Here is a 25,618-nt window from a genome sequence, read left to right as displayed (position 1 = left end):
TCATGACACCCACCAACTCCGATTTCGATGAAATTTGGTACACCCTTCCTTTATGGTTGAACGAAACCTCCTAAATGTTGTTCACTCTATCTCAAATGGTTTTCATTTTACAGCACTTTGAAATGTCATCAAATCAGTGTTGTCTGTCACTTTTGAGACCCTCGACACAAGATACCCTTGCTTACTTTTTTATTTCTTTTCTCCTTAACCAATCATCAGATCTCTTTGAAATTTTACACAAAGTTCAATAAAATAATGAGGATTTCATAAAAAATACATCAGCACTCAAAAAATTTTACAAATGCCTATAAAAAGACTAATAATGGATTTGTAGCCTAATTTTTGTGGTGGGAAAAGTAGGTTACGAAAATCTGAATTTTCATCATGTGGGTATGATGGAACCAACAACTTTTTATGTTGAAAAATCATTGCAAAGACATGCTCTTTCTCTACAAAAAATAAAATTTTTGGTTTTTTATTCCTTCTAACGAAAGTTTTACGTTTTTTGGAAATTGCCTAAAACTTCAGGGTCAATCCGTACCAAATGGTCCAGCACTGGTCGCTCGACCATTTTTAAATTTTTTTATTTGTTTGTCGTAACCCCTGTACAAGGGTAGTTCAAAACAGGCATTATTTTTCTAAAACTAGACTTAGTTTGAAAATGGCGGCCATTTTTGTTTCAAGACTTGCAACATTTTTGGCCTATGCAGACAGTTGCGATAATTTATGATAACTCAGCTAAGAAAAATTATAGAAATCTGGGGTAAAAAAACATTGTTTTCAGTACATTTCAGGCTACATTTTATGTTCCGTATCTTTTCTCACCACATCTAATGCAAATGGATGACATTAGGGTCAAAACTGACTGATATTCAATTTTGAAGGGAAATCAATGTATAGGATATTTTTTTAGTAGGTAAGCAATGAAATATTGGCGCTGTAATTTTTGTTAGAGGAAACATGTACATCCAAAGTTTCAGCAGAAAATATTTGACACACAGCCGTACACACCTTTTCTTTGATAACAGCTACTAATGGGCTTACTATGTCATTCATATGTTGCAATTAATTAATATGTACAATAATTATAATTGCATGATAGTTCATTAAAAGTAAATAATTATAATTGTAACTAATAACGTAAATGTGTCTGTTTTTGCCAAACTTCCCCCTGTTGTAACTTTGTTATTATGTAATATCAATCTCGAAATTTTTAACAGGTACCTCTTTATGCAGTAAATATAAAATTTTATTAGGTTCCCAACCAGATATTGGTTTGATTTCAGTTTTAAGTCAACTTTATACACGGAAGGCTAATCGAGACTGGACCTACAGTTTATTAAAGTGGGATCCGAACCAGCATGTGCCTCCACTGGGTATTGAACCCGGGACCCCTTGATTACAAAATGTCGACGTAACCACTATGCCATTGGGAAGACCTTTCCAACCAGACATATATTTGGGGCCCAAATTTTGAGAAAAATGAGCATTTTCAAAGAGCTTTAACTCAATATGGAAACCAGTAACAGAGCTCAAATATTTTCTGCTAGAACTTTGGATGTATATGTTTCCTCTAAAAAAATTATAGCTCTGATATTTCATTGCTTACCTACTAAAAAAAATATCCTGTACATTGATTTCCCTTCAAAATTGAATATCAGGCAGTTTTGACCCTAAATTTCAGCCATTTGCATTAGATGTGGTGAAAAAGATATCGAACATAAAATGTAGCCTGAAATGTACTGAAAACAATGTTTTTTACCCCAGATTTCTATAGTTTTTCTTAGCTGAGTTATCATAATTTTCGTAACTGTCTGCATAGGCCAAAAATGTTGCAACTCATGAAACAAAAATTGCCACCATTTTCAAACGAAGTCTAGTTTTAGAAAAATAATGCCTGTTTTGAACTACCCTTGTACAGGGGTTAGTTACGACAAACAAATCAAAAATTTTAAAAATGGTCGAGCGACCAGTGCTGGACCATTTGATATGGATTGACCCTGAAGTTTTAGGCAATTTCCAAAACGTAAAATTTTTGTTAGAAGGAATAAAAAAACCAAAAATTTTATTTTTTGTAGAGAAAGAGCATGTCTTTGCAATGATTTTCAACATAAAAAGTTGTTGGTTCCATCATACCCACATGATGAAAATTCAGATTTTCATAACCTACTTTTCCCACCACAAAAATTAGGCTACAAATCCATTATTAGTCTTTTTATAGGCATTTGTAAAACTTTTTGAGTACTAATGTATTTTTTATGAAATCCTCATTATTTTAATGAACTTTGTGTAAAATTTCAAAGAGATCTGATGATTGGTTAAGGAGAAAAGAAATAAAATGTAAGCAAGGGTATCTTGTGTCGAGGGTCTCAAGAGTGACGGACAACACTGATTTGATGACATTTCAAAGTGCTGTAAAATGAAAACCGTTTGAGATAGAGTGAAAAAAATTTAGGAGGTTTCTTTCAACCATAAAGGAAAGGTGTATACCAAATTTCATCGAATGAGTTGGTGGGTGTCAAAATCTTAGTTTTTTGCGTTGATTTGATGTGGAAAGGCCCCACAATCACAGACGTAAGGCTAAAGAATGGGTACACAGGGCATCAACTATCAACATAGTGCAGCAAAACAGAAATGCAGATTCGACATCCAAACCATCACCAGAAAACAAGCAACAATAAAATAAAATGGATTGCCTTACCCTACCACCATACCACATCCAACCACCTCGCCAAGACCCTGAGACAGTTCAACATCAAACAAGCACACAAACCAGTGACCTAAACAGCCAGTGCTCTAAACAAACACAAATTATATTTCCTCTCCCCACCTGGACAACCCAGGAATATATGATACCCACTGTGAGTGCAATTCACATTACGTTGGCAGATCCATTACAGCCATCAATGAGCATACGAGGGTTGTTCAGAAAGTTCTAAGACTCTGTCATAGATGGCATTGCAATCGAACAAAAGGATGTGCATTAGAAGGCCACATCTGTTCTGAACGTGCAGGGAAAATTTTATCACCACTCTTCCAATAGTCTGGTTTCCATAGGCAGATGAAGGAGCAAAAGTGCAAGTGATGTGACATCATGGAACAAAAGGAAGTTTGTGTGGTCATCAAGTTTCTGGTCAAGAAGGAGTTAAATGAGACAGCCATCAAAGCCGAATTGGACACAGTGTTAGGAGAGACTGCCCCATAATTTGCCACTGTTAGCAAGTGGATGACGCTGTTCAAGCTTGGACGGGACAGCTTTGAAGATGACACCCGCAGTGGACGTCCATCAACCGCCATCACACCAGAAACAATCGATAAAGTCCATGATATGGTGCTCGCTGACTGAAGATAGAAAGTGTGGGAGATAGCTCATGAAGTGGGCATCTCAGTGGACCGAGTACACCACATTCTCACTGAAGAGTTGGCCATGAGGAAGCTTTTGGCGAGTTGAACTTGGTTCATCACTACACGCCTGAGACAAAAGAGCAGTCCAAACCTGAAGCGGCAAGAAATGCCAGTCCAATGAAGAACTCACCTCCACAGTGACAGGTGTATTTTGCAGACCTGGACGAATCAACATATTCTGCTGGTGCCAAGGCATTGGAAGGCCGTTGGCAGAAGTGCATTAACCTTCGAGGAGATTATGTTGAAAAAAAAAACCTCAATCACTCTGATATTGTGTTTCTTTCTATCCGATTCTTAGAACTTTCCGAACAGCCCTTGATAGATGCCAAAATATCCTAGCCAAGTATCTTAAAATCAGGAAGCACACGGTCAAAAAAGTTTCAGGCATACATCGCTCACACTAAACCAACATCAAAATCCAGGAGACGCATGCAATTACACACTTTCCATGACAGCAGTCAGGCACATCACATTTGGCTCTTGCTACTGCAGGAACTGAAAACCAGTGTTCGCAGCAGACAAACTGGCTACACTAGCACTCCTAGTGGCATGCAGGGAAATGACCGGAACCGGAAGCCAGCCCAGCAGTGAAGCAACAAGTTCCCAAGTGGATGGTGGCAAAAATAAGTCTCGTGGATAAGTTAGTAATTCGTTTACGTTTATTACAAGGTAGAGTTTTATGAAAACCGTAATTTTGATTTTTGATTCTTAGCTAGTAGATTTCTGTATGTAGGGTTGCACAAGTTTGCTGCACTTTAACACAGACCTATTGCTGATCTACAAATATTTTTAAGTTTGAGATAGTAGCCCCATTCGGTGAGCCAGACAACTGCAAGATACATCTGAGAGGAAACGCGTGACTACCAACTTCCGGCTTAAGATCATCTTAGCTGCATCGCCAGATGGCCGTACGTGGTCTGAGGATGAAACTAGTCAATGCAACAACTAGCATACAAACTTTAAAGGGGAAAATTACGGAGAATATATATATTTAGGAAAGAATTTAAAAAGTAGCTTCTCTTCTCGGGAAGTGGGTAAATATGGTATATCTTCTTTGGTCATACGTTTAACTGAATTTAAATAATTAAAATCAATTTTGAGTTCATTTTCACAATCAGCTTCATAATATTCCGATATCAATCAAAATATTTATTCTGAATAGAAAAAATGTTACGTTAGATCTCAGTATGGATATATACTTGGCAATAATTAAAGTAGGTTGTATTGTTCAAATCTTGGGTCGAAGTCACGCTCTTCGTTCTCTGAAGATATGGATAACAAAGAATGTTGTCAGACATCGCCAAATATAACTGAAGGGTCAGGGGGAAAAACGATGAATGTTCATTCGAGACGATTTGCCAGGAAATGAAAAACAAGTTTTGCTATTCAATGTTATTCCCCCTTGTCCCGTACGTTTGAATGCGTTTTTCAGGCACTTCTCACCGTTTTCCCCCCAAGGCCTTTCACAATCTTATAGTACAGCTTCTGAACTATCAGATGGTGCTGCGATCTCAAAATTTGCGAAAAGTCGACATTCATCGTTTTTCCCCCTGGCCCTTCAACTATAATCATCCCCACAATAACATTATCCCAAACTGCATATATCTCCATCTTGCAAGATCTTCTGCAGACGAAACGAGTCAACTTTTCCTTGGCTTAATCCGGCTGCAAGATGGCTGTAAGCTGTCTGAATGTGCGGACACTTTCACTCAGTAAGACGTGATGTCAACTTTCGCCCGCCGAACGCTAAACGTGCAAGATCTTCAAGCTGTATACCTTAAGAAGAATAAGTGTTTGGGGTCCATGTGCAGTCACTTATGAGCCACTGTGAAGGGCTCTCCAGCCATCTGCCTGCGAACTGAGGCCATTGTCGAACTTTATCAATCATCCATTAGTAAACTTGCTGGTGTGGTAAGCATGCACAGAGATATTGAATTTTCATTTCCCGAGAAATTTCTGTCGGCTCACAGAGGGCAAAAAACCACTCCTCTTCACTGGTGCAAGTGTGTAGAGGAGGCGCCATCTTTAAAATGACAAAAATGGCATTTGGAAGCTCACTTGGTTAGTGTTGCAGCCTTGAAGTTGTTTTGTAAATAACAGTTGATACCTCATGAAATTTAAGCTGCATACAGTCTGCCCTACAATTTTTATTGGACTTTTAATGGTTTCAATTTGACACTCCTAGTATTATAAAACAAAGTATTTTATTCCATAAACATGAATATGCACCTTTAGTTGTAATGTATAAATCTTTGGTGTCATAGTTGTGGATCTGGCAGCAGCACTTGTTCAACAACGGGCTCGCACTAGAGTAGCAAAGTTACTCCAACTTGCCAAAATGTAATGTAAGTGATCAGTGGTTGCAATTGGGTTTCAAAACTAGGGGGGGGGGGGGCTAAGACAGTTTACTTTCCCTTGGTAGATAAGGTTTAGCATAGTGGAGGCAAAAGTGGCAAAAGGTTGGGAGTGGGGGCATTTACCCCCTCTTGCCGCCACTGTAAGTGATCCTGGAATTATCCAGTCACTCTTTCATGTATTTCAGAGGATCCAGACAGACCGTGCCGTGTTGCATGCCAAGACGAGAAGGTGACTTACAGATTTTATTTAGTAAACGGTGAGGATGGCTGGTTTCCATTTGGAACCGACTGCGGCAGAGGTGTTACAGGGAAGAAAGCATATTGCCTAAGTGGAAGATGCATGGTATGTATTTCACACTTCTTTGCTTACACTGAACGAAAAAGTGAATGAAAAACCCTACTTTTTATATACATCCAATTTTCTATGTAAGTTTGAATATTTGCAGGAAAGCATTCACAGACAATTCTTTACTGATCTACCATGCTAATAACAAAGTTCTAAGTGTTCTGTACTTACTATTCAAGGAACTCTAGTTTATTCAACATTGTTAAAAAAATTAACAAAAATAAACTGCAAGCTGCTTATAATTAAAGTTGCCCGTTCAAAGCATCGGATTGTGGTGATATGCTGTACAGATGCTATGGAGACCATGGTGAAGTGAATTACAAACAGAAAAAGAAATAGTTCAAATTTTCACCACCAGGTAAAAATGTACTGCTAAAATCTGGTGCACAGTGAACATTATCCTGCTGTCTTATGCATTGAAAGGGTCATTCACTTTGATAGAATGCATATTTAACACTTCCATACTAACAAACTAAAAGTAAAGTGTTTCATGTTCCATTTCTGGTTATTTCAGTGCCACTTTTCCACCTAGTGGTGAAAATTTGAACAATATTTTTCATCAGCATTCACTCCATAACCTTTATACTAAATTCCACTGGAATCAGTTGCCTCGAACGGGATCTAGAGGGTCCCGAGTAGAGGGATTTTTAATTCAAAGTGATACATTTCCACCTGGTGGTGAAAATTTAAACTATTTCTTTTTTCATCAACATTCGCTTCCCCACAGTCTCTATAGCCTCTGAACCAAGTTTCACCAAAATCTTACGCTTCGAATGGGCTCCAGAGAACTCTGATTAGGGAAACTTTAATTTGAGCACCTAGTGTAAAAACTATTTACCTGTCTACTTTACAAGTTTTTAGTGGCTGTAAATCCACACTAGTTATCATATATCCCCTGTGTCCCATGAGCTATTTAAATGGCTATTACAACTTGAATTGGTATAACGCTGAATAGTTATGTTTTCTCTGCATGCGTAAGCTACTTCATATCTAGTTCAGTTTTAATTTTATGCTCTTGCAGGATTTTGGTGACGATGACACTCCACTTCACAAAAATGACTACTTGCTGCATCCAGCCCATTTCTTGTTCAAGCGAAGTGTTCTTCCGAATTTCACCAGGATAACACACAGTTTGGACCAGGAGGAACTCGATGACATAATAGACAGGCTCGACCTTAATGGTATGTAACATCTGAATGCTTCTTATGTTCATGTACAATTGTGAACAAGAGCATAAGAATGAACTAACAAACTTATAACACTCCAAATTTATAACAAATGCTCCCACGGTTGATCAATCTCTAGATATATAAAAATGGGTGTATGTGTGTGTGTGTGTGTATATTTGTTTGTTCCGGCATAACTCTCGAACGCCTGGAGCAATTTCAACCAAACTTGGAACACGTATCACTTGCAATCTGGAAAGAAATACTGTGGGGGTAAGACACCCCTGGCACCCCTAGAGGTGGGGTGGGAAGGGGTGACATGTAAAAATAATTGAGAACCACCAATATTAAATTCCGCACAAACAGACATCAATGACTCTATGCAATCTGCACAACGATAGTGATTCTCAGGTTGTCTAACATTCAGGCTGTGTTGCGAATGGAATCCATAGTTTTCATGACACTCCCAATGCGGTACAACTCCAAGTTCACCTATCGGCATGGGGGGTGAGAGGGGGTGAAAAATAAAATGCCACAAATGAATTAGATTAGTGTCGAATCCATAGTTTTCGGAGTCGCTAAGCTAATTGATGACATTCACGATCACATTTAAAATTAGTTACACTTTACACTATAGTTAGAATTCATTATTTTCTTGACTAATACAAGATTGGGATAAATAAATGCCTGGTAATCAGCTAGTTAACAATACGGGGTGGAACATTTTCAGCTACATACTTTTAAAATAACCTACACCCTCTCAGAGTGGATTTAACTTTTATTGTACTATTGCAATACATAAATTGTACATTGGTATTCACATTACCTACACTATACTCTGTCCTGTTTATCTCTGGAGGAAGGCTACACATAACGGCAGAGACTGGGGGAAATCGAGTGGGCAGAGTGAACCAGTACATGCTGCTGCAAAGGCTGGTAACTGCAGTCGCTCCCTTCCTCCACGTAATCCTGTTCCCTCTCGTTTGTTCATTGGTGAAGCCATCTCACGTCACCATTTGCGCAACGACTTGTTTTCGTTCGCTTGCTCCAGAGATAAACAAGACAGAGTATATGTGTGGAAAAATTGAAAATGTTAGCAATGCATTGTGCCAGATGGCCTTGGATGCTTTGCATGACACACGCAAGCATTTCGGGAGTTATGTTCACAATTTTTTCTCTTGACTCTTGCATTCGGTTCAACACACCCCACTCTGGTTGAAACACTTTATCCTTCAAATAACCCCAGAGGAAGAAATCTGGGGAAGTTAAGTCTGGTGAATGTCACCGAATTGCTAAATGATGTGACCTGGGAAGAATTCTTTCAATGTGTTCTTGCTGAGGCTGCACGAATGCATTGTGGCTCAGAACTGTTGGTACCGATGCTTTTTGCAGGTCAGGAATGACAAAACATCGCATCATTTGTGAATAGTGTTCCACAGTTGGCTGGCTGAAGGATGATTAAAAAACCAAAAACTTCTACACAAAAAATATACGTTGCTGCAAGAGTCAGTGCTCTATGGCTACTGAAATCCAAGATCACAAAGCACTTTGCTCAAAACTTTAATTTTTTTCTCTACTCTTTTCCTATCGCACAGTGTTTACAAAATAAATGCTGAAAATGATCTACGTTGCAGTATAAACAGTCTGAGCATGACACATATATGAAAGTCCAATGAAGGAGCTTCAAATTGAGATTTTTCCAAAATTCCTATCTCAATTACTTGAACTTTTAAATGTAATTTTAGTAAATAAGGTTTGCCTATTTTCTGGTAAAATTTTGCAACTTCAAAGGTCTGTAATTTCGAAACCAGTTACCATAGCAACCTAAGCTTTGATTTTTTTTTTTAATCAGTGATGCTATTCACATTTCAATACAATGTGAAAAGGTCAGTTTTAAACGGTGTGTTGAGTTGGTGTGGTATGACCCCTAATGTCATTTTTGAGTGCTTGAATTACAAGTATAGTTAAGGAAAGACAGGCTTTCATTATAGGCAATTTTTCATTTTCCTGTCTGAAATTTCCACAGAATTTAGTGTCTTATTAAACCCAGTAGTTCTTGAAAGACAGCTTGTTATTGATTGAAATAAACACACTGGACAGTGGTTCATAGTAATTTAAAGACTGGGGACTTGTTGCTCTTGTGCATCACAAAAGTAAAATCATACAATTACATAAATATCCACTATATTTCTTAAGACAATATTTCAATATCCATGGTAGTTCTGTCAAGTCATGTACCTAATATTGGACGATATGTAAAAGATAAGCATTTGTTACTTGCAACAAATCCCATGAGAGAATTTAAATGTTTCCAATTAAAGGTTTGCATAATGCACATTCCATTGGGTAATAATGAGCTAGTTAACTCTGTTATATATCTCGTCTTAGGTTTCTTTTAATATTCATGTAATCGTATTCAAGAATAATTTGGAACAATAAGTCTCTCATTGCAACTATACCAGAGTTTTGCTCTAAAACATTAAAAACTTTGCATATGAGAAACCTCGATTTTATGTTTTTTAAGGGAACCATCTGAAAAAAACTTAAAATGCCGGAAAATGTAAAATCGACGTAAATTTTATAACATTTTGAATGTTGGGACCATCAAGATTGGATGTATAATGTAAGAAAAAGTAAAATCCGGGATCCACGGTGTTAAAATATTATGATAGTTGCCGTACAATCATAAAACCTACCTTTCCCCACTCAATTTGGCATAATTTCCTGGTTATTTACACTGCAAAAGGTTGTGTGGCATTTTCAGAACTTGCAAGATATTTATTTGTACTCCACAAAAATATTGTTTGGTATCAGATGATATTGCTGTGAACTCAGCCTTCATTATACGAGGGCAAGTCGAAAAGTCTTTGCGCCTAATTTTTTTCTAGCTTGTTATAAGTGTTATTAGAAAAGCAAGATATACAAGTGGTGCAGAAGGCTTTTCTTGGAACGGCCCTACTGTAACTTCTGATTTCTTCCACGGCACAGCGCTGTTATCAGTTGGCAAAGATGGCCGGAGTGCTCAGGAAGTCCACACCATATGAGCAGCGAAGTGTTATTCATTTTTTACGGTGCAAAGGACGAACAGCCAAAGATATCCACAGGGAAATAGAGCCAGTGTATGGGGACAAGTGTTTATCAATGCGAAGTGTGCAGTGGTGGTGCAAAGAGTTTGAAAATGGATGGGAAATTGTGAAGGACAATGAGCGATCGGGCTGACCTCGTTCCTCGCTGACAACGGACAACATTACCTGTGTTGATGAAATGGTGAAAGCTGATCGACGTGTTCATCTGAAGGACATTGCCACTGAACTTGGCATTTCCTATGGTAGTGTTTACGACATTGTTCACGATTTGTTGGGATACCGCAAGGTGTCATGTCGGTGGGTTCCTAAGCTTCTTGATGATGTCCACAAGGGCAAGTGAATGGTCATGTCACTGAACCATTTGTGGTGTGTCCTTCAGATGAACACGTCGATCAGCTTTCACCATTTCATCAACATGGGTAATGTTGTCCTGTGTCAGCGAGGTACGAGGTCGGCCCGATCGCTAATTGTCGTCTACATTTTTCTGTCCATTTTCAAACTCCTTGCACCACCACAGCACACTTTGCACTGATAAACACTTGTCCCCATACACTGGCTCCATTTCCCTGTGGATACCTGTGGCTGTTTGTGCTTTGCACCATAAAAAATGAATAACACTTCGCTGCTCATATGGCATGGACTTCCTGAGCACTCCGGCCATCTTTGCCAACTGAGAACAGCGCCCTTCCAAGAAAAGCCTACTGCATCGCTCGTATATCTCGCTTTTGTAATAACACTCATAACAAGCTAGAAAAAAAATTAGGCGCAAAGACTTTTCAATTTGCCCTCGTAAATAGGGATGGACCAATATTGAAATTTTACTGATAATCTAATTCTTTACCCATCCAATATACAATTACAAATACTGCACGTAGAACTTTATGGTTTGTTAATGTTCCTCATTTAATGTCTAATGGGTTATACCACCTGAAAAGAAACTGCATATTTAGACTTTTTCTGTCCAAAACCAGGGCAATCTAATGTTATGTATATATCCATTGAAATAACAAAATTGCAGAATATTGTACATTATAGACTATTTATAGCTATAGAAGATCAGCAAAATTATTAGTCATTTTACTGCTACATTGATATGCCGATATCAATCAATACTGATTTATCTGTTCTATTCTTAATTGTAATATTTGGATATATTTTGTCTGTTTCTCTTGCAGGCCAGAGAAGCGGCCAGAATCTCAGTTACCCAAGATTTCTAATTGATTGGAATAATCCTATCCATATTGAGGAAGATGACACTGATATGGAAGAATTAAACAACGTAGTCTCTCCAAGTGATTTTCAATTCAAGCCAAGGAAACAAAAGAACCACAAACTCTACGATCTTAACAACATGTCATCTCAAGGCTACCTGACGGCAACAGATGGTATGTATTACATAATTATACACTGGAACCCTGGTTTTATGTTTGCAGATTTTATGTTTTCCTGCATTATACAATCCATTCTCATGGTACCAATAAAGCTATATGTTACAAAATGTAAGTTTATTCCCCTTGGTTCCCTGAGAAACGTAAAATTGAGGTTCCACTCTCTTGTAAATTGTTATTCACATGTAGACTTGAGAATCAAGAAATTCTCTGTAACAGGGTTTCTTAACCTATCATTAACACAGAACCTCTTTAAATGGTTATAAATGCTCGCTTTTTCAAACCCCACACGACTTTACTCAAGATTTGGTTCCGAAGTGCATCAAATATTTATTTAAGGTTTATCAGGGGTCTTTTATTACAATTGCACAATGCAATTTATTACAGTACTCATTTTTTTACTGTAATAATAATAATACTAAAAGTGGATGATTGCCTAATGTTATTTTAAGGCTTGGCTGAACCTTTGGTCGACTTGAGGGCATCTGTTTTTGAATTTTTCTTTCCCTTCGAAAAACCCCTATGATATTCCAAAAACTGAAAATTTACATCTGCTTCGAATTCCTTGTAGAGCATTCATGTAGTTTGCTGTTGTCTAGATACGTGGGCAAATCAAAATTTCTTTGCGCCTAACTATTTATTGCCGGATTACAAACCATAAAAGAAAAACAAGATATACACAATCTTCTACATACTTTTTGCTATTTTTCCAAATGATCACCACACCTGTTGAGGCACTTGTCCCACCGTACCACAAGTTTCGCAATGCCCGTTGCATAAAAGGTGGCCAGCTGATCACGCTTGCCTTGTGGACATCTCAAGAAGCTTAGGAACCCACCGACACGACACCTTGCGGTATCCCAACGAATCGTGAACAATGTCGTAAACACTACTGTAGGAAATGCCAAGTTCAGTGGCAATGTCCTTCAGATGAACATGTCGATAAGCTTTCACCATTTCATCAACACAGGCAATGTTGTCCGTTGTCAGCGAGGAACAAGGTCAGCCCGATCGCTCATTGTCCTCCACATTTTCTCCTCGCACCACCACTGCGCACTTCGCATTGATAAACACTTGTCCCCATACACTGGCTCCATTTCCCTGTGGATATCTGTGGCTGTTTGTCCTTTGCACCATATAAAACTAATAACACTTCGCTGCTCATATGGTGTGGTGGACTTCCTGAGCACTCCTGCCATCTTTGCCAACTGATAACAGTGCCGTGCCATGGAAGAAATTGGAAGTTACAATAGGGCCGTTCCAAGAAAAGCCTATTGCATCGCTCGTATATCTCATTTTTGTACTAACACTTATAAGAAGCTAGAAAAAAATTAGGCACAAAGACTTTTTGACTTGCCCTCATATCAACATGTACATTTTGAAAATTTGTGCGTTTACTCACTAAATATATTCACAATATAAAAAGTATAAAAAACTTACGTGAGTGAGTATAAAAGTCATAAAACTCCTTGCAGATGACTTTTCGCGAAGCTACGCTTCGCTACTTCAGGTTTTTCTTTTCAGTATATAAAATACTTTGTCATATATGTATAAATAAATCCAGGATTAGGTAAAAGAGGGTATTGGGATATGGAATTTAAAATTACATGAAGTCAAAAATGCCATGTGTGCTAAGCGATACTTCTGAAAGAACGCTGTACCCATATTACCATACAGAATGAATGACTACTGTAGCGTACGAATGCTACATCCCCTGTAGCATGTAGGGGATGTATACGACTTTTATACTCACTCACGTAAGTTTTTATACTTTTTATACTGTGAACTCGTATCAACAGTTTAATGAGCTTACATACCCATGAATTTCCGGAATTATGGATCAAATTTGGAGCGAAGCAAGACAAAACAAAAGTTTAGTATGGAGACAAATGTTTAAGTCAGGGGGGAGTGTATGAATGGGTGGAAAGGTTTAAAATACCAAAATATCCATGTATTTTATTAGGGGGGTGAATTTGGTGTAATATTACATGTTTTTTATTTACAAATTATCCTTTCTTTAGTAATAAAATAATATATTATGGAAGACGAAATGTCAGTGATGAACAATGGAGTGGGAGGCCAGTTTGCATGGCAACTGAGGCAGTGGAACAGCAGATTGACCAGCGAATCCATAAATTTGATTTACTACACTCTCCCCTGACTTAAACAATTGTCTCCGTACTGAACCTTGACTCTGCTGAAGAGTTCAGGTTTCACTCCCTCTGACCACAAGAAATGAATAACACTTCATTGCTCTTCTACGGTGCAAGTGAACAGTGGAGCGGCCATGTTGTACAAGCTATCGTGCTGGCACATACTGCTCGATGGCCACACCACCTTAATGGCATTTTGCTGCTAAGGAACCATTTTGTGTCCAGAAATACAAATTTTCATTGCGCATAAATCTCCATGAAGTTTAGAATAAAAATTCCTGTTATTTAATGACTTACCCTCGTAAATGAACTATTCTTGTTCTTCCCCATATTCAAATGGTCAGCATTTGCATTTTTGCTAAGAGCAGTCCCTTGTTTCATCCTGGTGGGGCTTCAAAATTTCAATGTAGATCCAGCATCGTGAGAACCATTACGGAACTACTTGAAAAGGAGGAGAAGTGGATTTCACAATTGAAAAAGCAGAAACAGCGGCAATGGGACTTAATGTGTAGACCTCACATCACCCAAAATATAGCAGCTTTGCCAGGTCTTGGACCTCGAAAGGACTGTTGTGCTGCAAGGTTTAATGCTTGGAATATCGGTCACTGGTAAAGTCAAGACAGTTCTGGGTTGTAACAATTATATTGAAACACAATAAGTTGTTTCCAACCAGAAGTGTAACTACATATTATTGTATATCAGATGTCAAAATTCCACCCGTAACACACAGTAATCCTCTTTTACTCCCATCTTTCAGAATACTCTACGAGCTCTAGGAAATGCACAAGAGATGGAAGATACCACATGGACAATACTGAATGCAGTAATAGTGCCCTATCAGCTGCTAACGATGCTGCTGCCTCTTCAAGAGTATTGTGTTCACACAGTCTTATCATGTTCTTGCCATTGATAAGTCACCTTTTGAATTTGACACAGAAACTGCTGAAATTGACATTGTCATGACAAATTGTGCCTTGCTAGACAATGAAGGATACAAGACAGTGATGGACAATGTGGAAAGTTTGAATTCACATATGTGATTACGAAACAGGATTTTAATCATATTTTCAGAAGACATTTTTTGTATTGGTTTGGTGAAATGCAGCATTTGGCATCAGAAACGGAAACTGTACAATTGCCAAGTGAAATTTTACAAGATTAGTGGTCCAGAAACAAGTAAGAATGACCACACTACCACTGGAAATAACTGGAAATTTATCCACAGTTTTTGACCTATATAAATTCGACATATCTTGCTTGCATTATGTTGTGTCCGAGTGTGCAAATGTGATAAGAACATTTGGCTCAAACATTAGTTAGATGCTTTCCAAATGGGTTAATGTGCAATATATTTGTGCAAAAATGTATTACCTTTGCTGCGAAACTACCATAAATTAAGGAGGAAAAGGATTGATGTGTGTAACAATTGACAATTTTCATTGTACGTTGTTCCAGTGTACATGTACAAAGATTTATTTATGAAAATAAGCTCAATATTCTGTACAGGTGGTATGTGGAATATTAACACTAGAAGAAACTACTTGTAGACAAAATAAGTTTAAGAACTACATACTTAATTTTTTAAATGAGACTTTTGTAAAAATGACAGTAATTGGTCAAAGGATATGGTGAACTCGACATTTATAGTAAAACCAATTTTCTCTAAAGTTGGTAAGCTGACAAGGTATGTTAGCATGTATTAACAATTTTGTATATATAATTCTTGAGTGTCTCAATGTGCATGACAAAAAAAAAACAAATAAATTTGTCTTGAAATATGCTTTGAAAACAGTTTGATGCAACTATAAAAACTTGCAATTGGAACTTTACTCAGACACGTGTAATACATGGTTACTCAAAATATAGTCTACATTTATTGTACAAGACACATCCAGAAAGTAGAACAAGTTTGGTAATGAAAAAGAACGAAAGGAGTTAGTTGAACAAAATATTTCTATTCTGAAAGTGCATACCATGGATGGACGATATCGGAAATTTAATATCATGATATATCGTCACAGACAATAGAATATATTTCAGTATCGTGATATTGGCGATATGTCTCCACAATATATATTGCTAGGGAGACAAATTTATGGTAAATAAAAACTGAGGAGAGCGGTAAACAAAATCTCACATCAGTGGTATATACCAGCGGTGGAAAAAAAAAAAATTGGCACACACTTTTTCATCATGAGAGGAAACAACATACAAAAGAGCTATAAATTCATAAACTACTTCATTTTTATATACTTTACACATACACACGTACTTAGCTGTCCAACCAAAAAAAACATCAACACAAAATCACTTCATTTCTAAATTGCATATTCGGGGGAAGAAAGGAATGCAGCTTGACAGGGAGCGAAGTTTTTGAACTGAGATTATGTGCATGGGAAATCCCAATTTGCAGCATCTTCCTGATGTGATCAAAGATAAAACGTTCTTCAGCTGCAAGTGGTAGGAAACTTTAGGCAAACATTTCGTTACAAATCAACAGTTTGCGCGCACAACCTCGATTGCCGGTTTTTGCGAGTTTTCTACTAAATTTGATATTTCACGGTTATTTCACGAAAAAGCGTTCATTTCGTGGAAAAGCACACATTTCGCATTACTTCGCAAATAAAACTCATGCATAACAGTTGGGCTGAAAAGTTCGTAGGCTAACATAGTAAAAAATATTTTTTTGACAAAATTCGATTTTATTATTCAATATAGTTGCCTTCGAGGGCGATACAACGATTATAGCGGTCATACAATTTTTCGATGCCATTTTTATAGTACGATTTCTCTTTAGCCTCAAAATAGGCCTCAGTTTCGGCGATTACCTCTTCATCAGTGCTAAATTTCTTTCCAGCGAGCATTCTTTTAAGGTCTGCAAACAGGAAAAAGTTACTGGGGGCCAGATCTGGAGAATATGGTGGATGGGGAAGCAATTCGTAGTCTAATTCATATAATTTTGCCATCGTTTTCATTGATTTGTGTCTTGATGAAACAGCACTTTTTTCTTCTTCAAATGGGGCCGTTTTTTCGTGATTTCATCCTTTAAACGCTCCAACAACGCTATGTAATAATCTCAGCTATCTCGATCAACTGCACTTTACGATCATTTAAAATTATTTTGTGGACTTTTTTGATGTTTTCGTCGGTAACAGCCTCTTTGGGGCGTCCACTGCATGCATCGTCTTCGATGCTCATTTCGCCTCGTTTAAATTTAGCAAACCACTTCTCAACGGTTGATTTTCCTGGTGCAGAGTCCGAATAATGTTTATCAAGCCAAGCCTTGGCTTCAACAGTATTTTTTTTCGCCAAAAAGCAATGCTTTATTAACACACAAAATTCTTTTTTATCCATTTATTTTTTCACAATAACAAAAGCTGCTTCACTCACAATACTATATCTCACGAACTAATTATCCGGCAGCTGTGAAATTTATACACGTATCTTTTGAAGGTTAGTACTAAGTAAAAATCACATGGATTTAATTCTAGTAACGCCATCTATGAGTCAGCCTACGAACTTTTCAGCCCAACTGTTATTTCATCATTGGGAGTGTAGTTACGTGCAGAATGTTCAAAATTGCATCTTTTTTTTTTCACATTTCGCGAAAATTCAATGTCCCTATATATTGCCAAATATAGTGACAATATATCGCCGACAAGATACATATCACCAAATTATCATGATGATATATCATCTAGTTGTAATTGTCTGAACGATATATCACCCAACACTAGTGCATACCTTGAGCTATTTTTTCTATGTAGGCACCTATGCTACGGCATTGAGGCACTAATTGTCCCAGCAGATAAGTTTTTGTATATACTCGTCACATTGTCATTGCCATCAAAGTGTTATCTTCCCAAAATATCCTTTCATTTTGCAAAAAGATTATAATCGCTAGGGGCAAGATCAGGGATGTAGGCCAGGTGATCTTAAACCTCCTATCAAAACTTCTGAAGCAGCATTGTGTTCATCTTGACTGTCGACAGAAACAAGTACACAGCCACTACCATGATGAAACTTGCATGAAAGCTCAAGCACAATTGACTCAATTGCATATCCTTCCCCTGACCCAGTATCCTTCTGCAAATGGACTGACAGTAGAGAGTATGACTAGTATGTCTCCAAGCATGAATTAGAATTTTTGTTTCAAGTCCACTTTAGGCAGAAAGAGGCTAATTGGAACAGGACCTACAGTTTAAATCGATGTGCAATGGGCCTCCACCAGGCATCGAACCTAGAACCCCTTCATTAAAAGGTTACGACGTTTCCACAATGCCCCTTGTCTTCCACTATAATCAACTCAATACCAAGGTGCTTATGTAGAAGAAATAGACCACAGAGCTAAAATAGCTTTCAGAATAAAATGGTTTTGTTCAACTAACTTCTTTTATTATTGCAAACGCAATATGTAATTCTCAATGAATTTTTTTTAACCACTTAAGAATTGTAGTGCCTGTTAAATTTGTTTTGAAATGATTGCAACATTAGTTCTTGTTTTGTGATAAGTAAGCATGTAGAAAAACTTCTAACTGAATGACACCATGCTGGTATTGAACTGTCACGCCATGCCCAGTGGTGCCATCTGCTGCTATTTGTTGGAAATTTAACTGCACATCTTCTAAGGAGATATGTTATTCATTTATTTCTTCTTAAATAACCTTGTTTATCATTTGACTAGAGATAATATTAATATTATCAAGGGTAAGCCATATTCCTCTTAACAGATTCAAAAAATTCTCATTTTGAAAAACCGTTATGATATTCCGAATCTTGAAATATTACAGCTGTTCCCAATTGTTTCAAGAGCATTCAATAGAATCTTTGTGCACATTGCTGACTAGGACCTGACGGTAATAATATGGAAAATATTAATTTTTATATACAAAAATATGTACTAAAATTAAAAGAATATTTAGCAATATTTTATAATTATATTTCATGTGCAGACATATTCAAGTTTTGGCTTCCTCATTTTTTCTAGCATATAGAATTTATTTGTAAACTTCAGAAGTCTCAGTTTCTTGACTGTGATTGGTTCACTTCATGATAATACTAAATGAGAATGTCAGATGATCTGGATCATACCAAGTATTGTTGCCAGAGTCCTTACCAGGATATTAAAATGGTAATAATTCAGTTCCCTACTAAAATCTTGAGACAAATTAAGATTTTATAAAATTATAAATTTTACTTGGAAATTTCGAGATAAAATGTCTGTTATGCACTTGTAAGCAAATATTAAGAAATATGTATTTACATATGAAAAATTGGAAAATGTGTGTATTACGTGAAACGAAAATCTGTATCTAGGCTCAGTTGCCATGACCAGAATTTGTAAGCTGATTACGAGCTCATGCTTACATGCAGAAAACAAAAAATATTTGCTGAAAAATTCAGGACTGCATAAGGTCCTATTTATGGCACACAAAGATCACTTGAATGCACTAGAACAGTATTTACCTTTTTCAGTCTGGGACCCACCTTGAAGGATATTACACTTCATGGGACCCATAAGCATGGGTACTGGCAGAATTACTTGTAGGGGTCTGCACCCAGTTTATAATAATATTTTCGCTAACATGGAGTACTTTAAGAAGCCCTCTATTACGCTTGCTTAAACAAATTACACATACTTCATTCTAGATTAGTAAATATGTAATTAAAAAGACTAATATACTCTAGTGTAACATCTAACGAAACACACATGCTGAAATTGAAAACATTTTCCCCCCCTACTCACCAAACTAATGAGACTGTTAGGGCTGCCTTTTCCGCAGAAGCTGGTTTTTGGGTTCAATGGTGATTAACCTAAGTCGTAAATCTGGGTGCACATCAAGTTTATTTCTGTACTAGCTTTTCACTTGAATAAGAGATAAAAATCCCTTTTCACAAAAATATAAGGTGGAGAACGACATGAGCAACTTTAATGCCTCATCCAAAAGTTCAAGATTCTCATCTCTTCAAGATATCCAAAACTTTGATAAGTAAGAATCTAAAAATTTAGAGTTAATGCCAGAATCACACAGTTGTTCTCTTAGTTTTACTGACATACCTGAACTTTCAAAATACGAGAATGGGTATTCAATTCACTAACTTTTTGGAAAGTAATTTTCAATCTCGTTACCGAGAGCAGAGGGATGAGATAATACATATCTTAGTAATTTAAATGTAATAGGTTTTTAAGACCCTGTATGTAAATACATTTTCGAGCCGGACTTCTCAACCCAGCAAACGCCCCCTCGGAACCCAGCAGTAGGTCGCACCCCATAGGTTGAGAAACTATGCTCTAGTAAGAAATCTAAACTGATATAAGTTTTCAAAATTCATAATATCAGAGCCATTTTTCGAAGTGAGATAAACTTGAAAAATATAGTTGTTGTAGCATGCCCAATGACATCCAAACCACTCCACCACAGAGGCTGGCAGGACTTTTTTTAGAGATTAAAACTGACTGTAGGCTAAGTGGATATTTTACACAGGCTTCATGATATTTTAATATGCAATAAATCTGCATAAAAATGTTAATCATTATGGTAAAACTAGTCCTGAAGAAGATTAAATCCAGGATGTTCAAAATTATGTCCAGATATTATTTTTGGAATTCGTAAATCCAGATGCCTTGGGCATTCGTATTATTAAAGTGGGAATCATAGAACTTAAGACTTTCTGTAAACAAAAGTACATGTACCTTAACAGTGTTACGAACCTATGAAAATAAAATACTCCACATAGACACAAGCCGCAAGGTGTAAATTTGTCAAAAGACGCGGAATAAGCAGTGTTTCACTGAACCTGTTGGGAGTTAAATGTACGTAAAAAAAGAAAAATCAAAATGTACATCTTGCTGGTGGCCAACTTTCGGACTCTCCACCGAAGTTTCCTGGTTCGAATCCCGGCATGGGTGTTATTTGTGAGTGTCCCTTCATCAATTTCATCTGACGATCACTCATCCTCATAGTGGGGTTCAGTCAAAAATGGAAGAAAAGAGACGCTAAATAACAAAAATCAAATACAAAATACAACTAATGATGAATGTGCGTGTCACAACGTGGTCGATCTACATCTCAATGCCACACATTCCAGTATCCTCCAGAGTGTATCTCAGCGTCTCTAAAGATACATCATCCAAAAACACACTCGTATGTCCTTGTGACCCCGTTCGAAAATACTGGTTTATGCAGCAAAAACACCAAGGGAAACTAAAACGGCAACTTAGTGAAGCATTGTCCCTGGCAAGAAAAAAAAGTGTGGAAAGAAGACTGTAAGATACACAAATATTTTGAGGCAGTCACATTTTCCTGTACCCTACATAAAAAATAAAATGCACATTTGGGGGGTGAATTCTTAAATATTGTCACTTTTTTTTCTCTCCCTTGTTGAGAGGTGTTCCTTTTAACTCAACCTCCCCACCACCCTGACGGCTTGCCCTCAGCCTCATCGTTACACCTCGCCCTCCTTTACCTGCAAAAGTATTCCGGAGTGTGAACACCTCCGGATTATAGATCAGCTCCTCTGCAAATGCAGAAGTAATGGCAGGCTCATGAGATGTAAACAATCTTATCATTTCACATTTTTAAAAGATGATAACTATTCAACCGAGAGGAATAATGTTTCGTATTAAATAGTTTTAGGTACAAAACAATGGCGCTGATTAAATACATACTTTACAACGTTTACTGTACACGTATGGAAGAATATTTACATTTTTTCGATTGTAAACACCGTGCACTCACCATAGATGGTGTAACTCGATGTTCCTTTCATGCTGTATATATTATACATTGTAATCACAAAAGCTAACTGAAATATTCCAAGAAATGCTACTATCTGATATAATTTTTTTTAAAACATTTACTTATCATTTATGCTAGCAAAAATGTTAAAGAAAATGCTTCCGTCTAAAGCGGACTCGAGAAAATACATCAATATCACACTTCTTTAGAGTTTCTAATATGTCTACTTCTTCTCTTGGAAATAAAAAAAAAATATCTGTTACGGCTAATCGCTAGTCTATTTATTTATTTCCATGCCATACACATTGCCACGTTTTGGCACAGGTTTTGGTCAAATGTGAACTTGTCCAAGTTTCTTTGATTGTGTACATGGGCAATTTCAGACCATTCAAGATTTCCAATGAGAAAGCTGTTCAACGACTTTCAATTACGTTCAATTCAACAACTTGTACATGATTAATTTGATCGTGTACAAGATGCTTTACAAACAAATAGCAAATGGGTATAAATTACAAATTACTTGTATGCTAAAATATATTAAATATTTAATCAAACAGTTTTTACAAATAAATTTTACAAAATGGTTACATTCTTATTCACATAATCCAATGCATCTAAATGACAAAAGTTAATCAGCATCCAAAACATTTCTTACAAATTATTAAAAATCAATACAGTCGACTAAACTTATCTTGTTAGTTTCCCCTCATCATCGCGGCTTTTTCCTCGAGACTCCTCACCTCCTGAATTAATTTCGAAGGATTACGAATGAACAGAATCCAAAGATCCCTCTCCAACTTCAATTCGGGATGAATATCCAGTGCCTGAAATAAAGAGTGAAATGTAAGAGGACCTGGTCTGCATTCAGGGTTGCTATTTTTTTATTACAAAATACTCTTGACATTTCCAGGTTTCCAGTCCAAAAATGAATTTTCTTTAGACATATTTATTGTATCATGATATTTGGTTATTGAACTTCGTGTTTTTCAATTAAATATACAGATGCATTAATGATTACAAATATTAACTTTCACCACTTTCTTCGAATCAAATTTCATCTTACATGCACAAAAACACATGAAAATTCAAAGATGTGTCGCCCCAGCAATCTGGTAGTTCTTACATTTGTAAAACCCCAGCACAGTATCTGCATGTACATCTATCTATGCCATGCACTCAATTCGAACATTCTAGCATGAATCTAAAATTGTTATAGACATCAAAATTAATTATTTTGTGATCTTTTTCAGCACTTGAAAATTAATTCAAGAAATTATGTAATTTACATCTTAAATAATTTTATGTAAATGTTGTAAAGGCCTAAATTACATGATGTAATTATGCAAATCCATGGATATGTGTAAATATCCACAAAGTTTCCTTGGTACAAGGGTTGTTCAAGGTTGACCAAGACTTATTTCTAGACAGGAAATATACATACATAGAAGCACCAAACCATGTCAGTTTTGTCCCCCTGAACATCCAGACACCGTTGCCATCATTGTGGAAGTTCCTTGATGCCTTTGGCGTAGAAAGAAGTAGGTTGGTGTCTCGAGTTCCTCATCTGTCTGGAAGTGCATCCTGCCCAAATGCTCTTTAAGAGCACCCAAACAAGTGGAAATCACTGGGGGCTAAATCTGGACTGTAAGGACTGTGTGGTAAAACCTCCCAGTGCAAGTTGGCCAGTGTTGTTTGAGTCAAATGGGCAGTGTGTGGCCTGGCATTGTCATGGAGAAGAATTACATGTTTCGACAACATTCCAGGTCTTTTCTTCCGAATGGCCACATGTACAGCACCGTGAAGCAGTGCTGAGTAATACTGGGCATTAATTGTGGCACCCTTCTCCAAAAAAATCCATATGGATAACACCTTTCATGTCCCAGACGACAGTTCCCAAAATCTTACCGGCAGACGGCAGCGCTTTGCTTTTTGGGGTGGAAGGGAACCCTTATGACACCATTCGCACGCTATTGCCCGTGACAGAGTTTGTTCACCATACTTTGCAGTCTATGCCAAATTTCAGCAGGTTTCGCTATCTCCTTCACGAGAAATTTCATTATACACCGCTGTTCCACAGCAACAGATACACTACTTGCTGCAATCTTTGTTTACATTACTACACATCCGCCAAATGAGTCGCAAAGGATCGTGATTACTCGCAAGGAATCATGGTCTGTCCTGCTGAAGTAATGCAGCGCTACATTGATTCATTAATATTTTACGCACAAAAGTCTTGGTCAACCTTAAACATCCTTTGTATTTTGTCAACAACCGTTCTGTATAAAAAGGGACCAGATTTATGAATTCAACATGTATTCTACAATATAAAAACTTCTTTTTACTTACGTTTTCCAGATACGAAATGTAAGTAAATAAAGTTTTCGTATTTTAGAATACGTGTTGAATTGAAATCAGTCAGTAATTCGCACAACAACTAATTATAGATTTACGTACTTTTGGGCCTTCTTGCCCGGTTGCATTTAGGCTGGTATCACCTTAGGAAGAACTACCTGTACCCTAAATGGGCAAATCGGCTTATGCCTGGGCTAGTTTCTCATAAACCTCTCTTTTCAAGCCAGGTTCTTGCAATACTATAAAACAGTGATAAATCTTGGAAGGTAGGCATCAGTCAACTCGATCCAGGATTGCCCGTGGATAAGTTTTGTTGTAACTGTGTGAAAGAATAATAAATAAGACTTTATTGGAATAAATTTCCATAACCTTTCATTTCCTATTACAAAAGGTATAAAGCCTACATTAGTGACCAGTCACAGGCCCTAGAGGATCAGTGAAGGTGTGTGTCAAAGAAGAATAAAATATTACTATAGACATCAAATGTTTGTGTGATACTATATTCACTTGCGCCTAGCCCATTTCTTTCCGTGCTACACCAAAAAAGTAAATGCCAACAAGACCAAGATCTGTAAAATAGAAGACTATAACCTATTCTTCCGATGCTGGACTACAATTATTACTTTGATATTCTTTCTAAAACCTAGAATAAAAAAGTTAAAATTAAATATATTATCTACAAGTCCGTGTAGAACCGAATTTCAATGGAACCATAATTTTATACCAGACTGAGACTCATAAGAAGGAGTGGAACAAGTTCCTGAACTGAATCTTTTTTGGGGAGTGGAATCACAAGAACCAAATGCGGACGTGGAAATGAACCACTTATTCATTTTGCAACTTTTACTCTTGCAGACCCCAAATTGCTTTTAAATTCCTGATGATCTGCAAAATTCTGACTTTGCCTGGTCTTCCAGATTTTCCATATGCGTACCAACCCTGCTACTTATTTCTCAAATGCATATCGTCTAGAGTTGAAATTTGAAATACGTTTATTTATGTGTAAATCTTTAACACAACACTGCAAATATTAAATAACCCAAGGCTTGACAGCCCTCAAAAGGGACTGGGCCTATCTCCTGCCAGTCTCCCTTCCACAATCCTACCTAGAAGTGTAGAGTTCTTCAACCGGTAATGGGGTAACGTGTGGTTAGCACGTCGAACCCCCAGTAGTTGTAAGAGATTTCAGACACCGGGTTACGCTACTCACTCCTAGTTCCCCAATTTCCTCACAATTGTGGGTTGCCACTGGCCCTATACATAGGCCGAAAATTCCCGGGGATTGAACCCATGCCGTACCACAGCCGCCGTCCAAAGCAAGGTGCCTTAGACCACACGGCCATGGAGGAGGACCTGCAAATATTACAATTCTGAAATATATATTTAGGCCGTTCAGAATTGATCGAGATTGTATCCCGTGTGCCTATATGCTGTAAACAAGAACGGAAGTGAGGGTGGTGTGTAAGAGTGGTAACCTTGAACTGTGCATTTCCTGAGTTTCAGTTTCCTAGCTACAGATGGAGCCACGTGACAGGCATTTGTTTCTCGCAGTTTAATCTGAGGGTGCTGCCAAGTAAAGGTGTACGATATCAGCATGGAAGGAACCACATGGCTCCTGTGGTAAGA

The 25,618-nt window shown here is 37.3% G+C and overlaps 2 protein-coding genes across 3 annotated transcripts in view; one reads left to right on the top strand and one right to left on the bottom strand.

The window, feature by feature from the left end:
* LOC145979468 (A disintegrin and metalloproteinase with thrombospondin motifs adt-1-like) overlaps positions 1–15,757 on the top strand; it is a 183,514-nt gene extending 167,757 nt beyond the window's left edge. The window contains exons 16-19 of one of the 2 annotated variants that reach the window (XM_083112382.1): positions 5,948–6,105; positions 7,130–7,289; positions 11,536–11,745; positions 14,659–15,757. In XM_083112382.1, the coding sequence (XP_082968508.1) occupies positions 5,948–6,105; positions 7,130–7,289; positions 11,536–11,745; positions 14,659–14,864 (734 nt within the window). In that variant the 3' untranslated portion in view covers positions 14,865–15,757. The remainder of the gene's footprint in view (positions 1–5,947; positions 6,106–7,129; positions 7,290–11,535; positions 11,746–14,658) is intronic. The other variant, XM_083112383.1, reaches the window with a different exon arrangement.
* A 6,416-nt stretch (positions 15,758–22,173) lies between these two features.
* Positions 22,174–25,618, bottom strand: part of LOC145979407 (HAUS augmin-like complex subunit 3) — a 53,624-nt gene continuing 50,179 nt past the window's right edge. The window contains exon 11 of the mRNA XM_083112285.1: positions 22,174–22,464. Within this exon, the coding sequence (XP_082968411.1) occupies positions 22,336–22,464 (129 nt within the window). The 3' untranslated portion in view covers positions 22,174–22,335. The remainder of the gene's footprint in view (positions 22,465–25,618) is intronic.

This window comes from Lepisma saccharinum, chromosome 26 (genome assembly GCF_977018435.1).
Source record: "Lepisma saccharinum chromosome 26, izLepSacc3.1, whole genome shotgun sequence".
NCBI lineage: Eukaryota > Metazoa > Arthropoda > Insecta > Zygentoma > Lepismatidae > Lepisma > Lepisma saccharinum.
The sequence above is the reverse complement of the archived record's forward strand: the minus strand, read 5'-3'. Positions and strand labels throughout refer to the sequence as shown.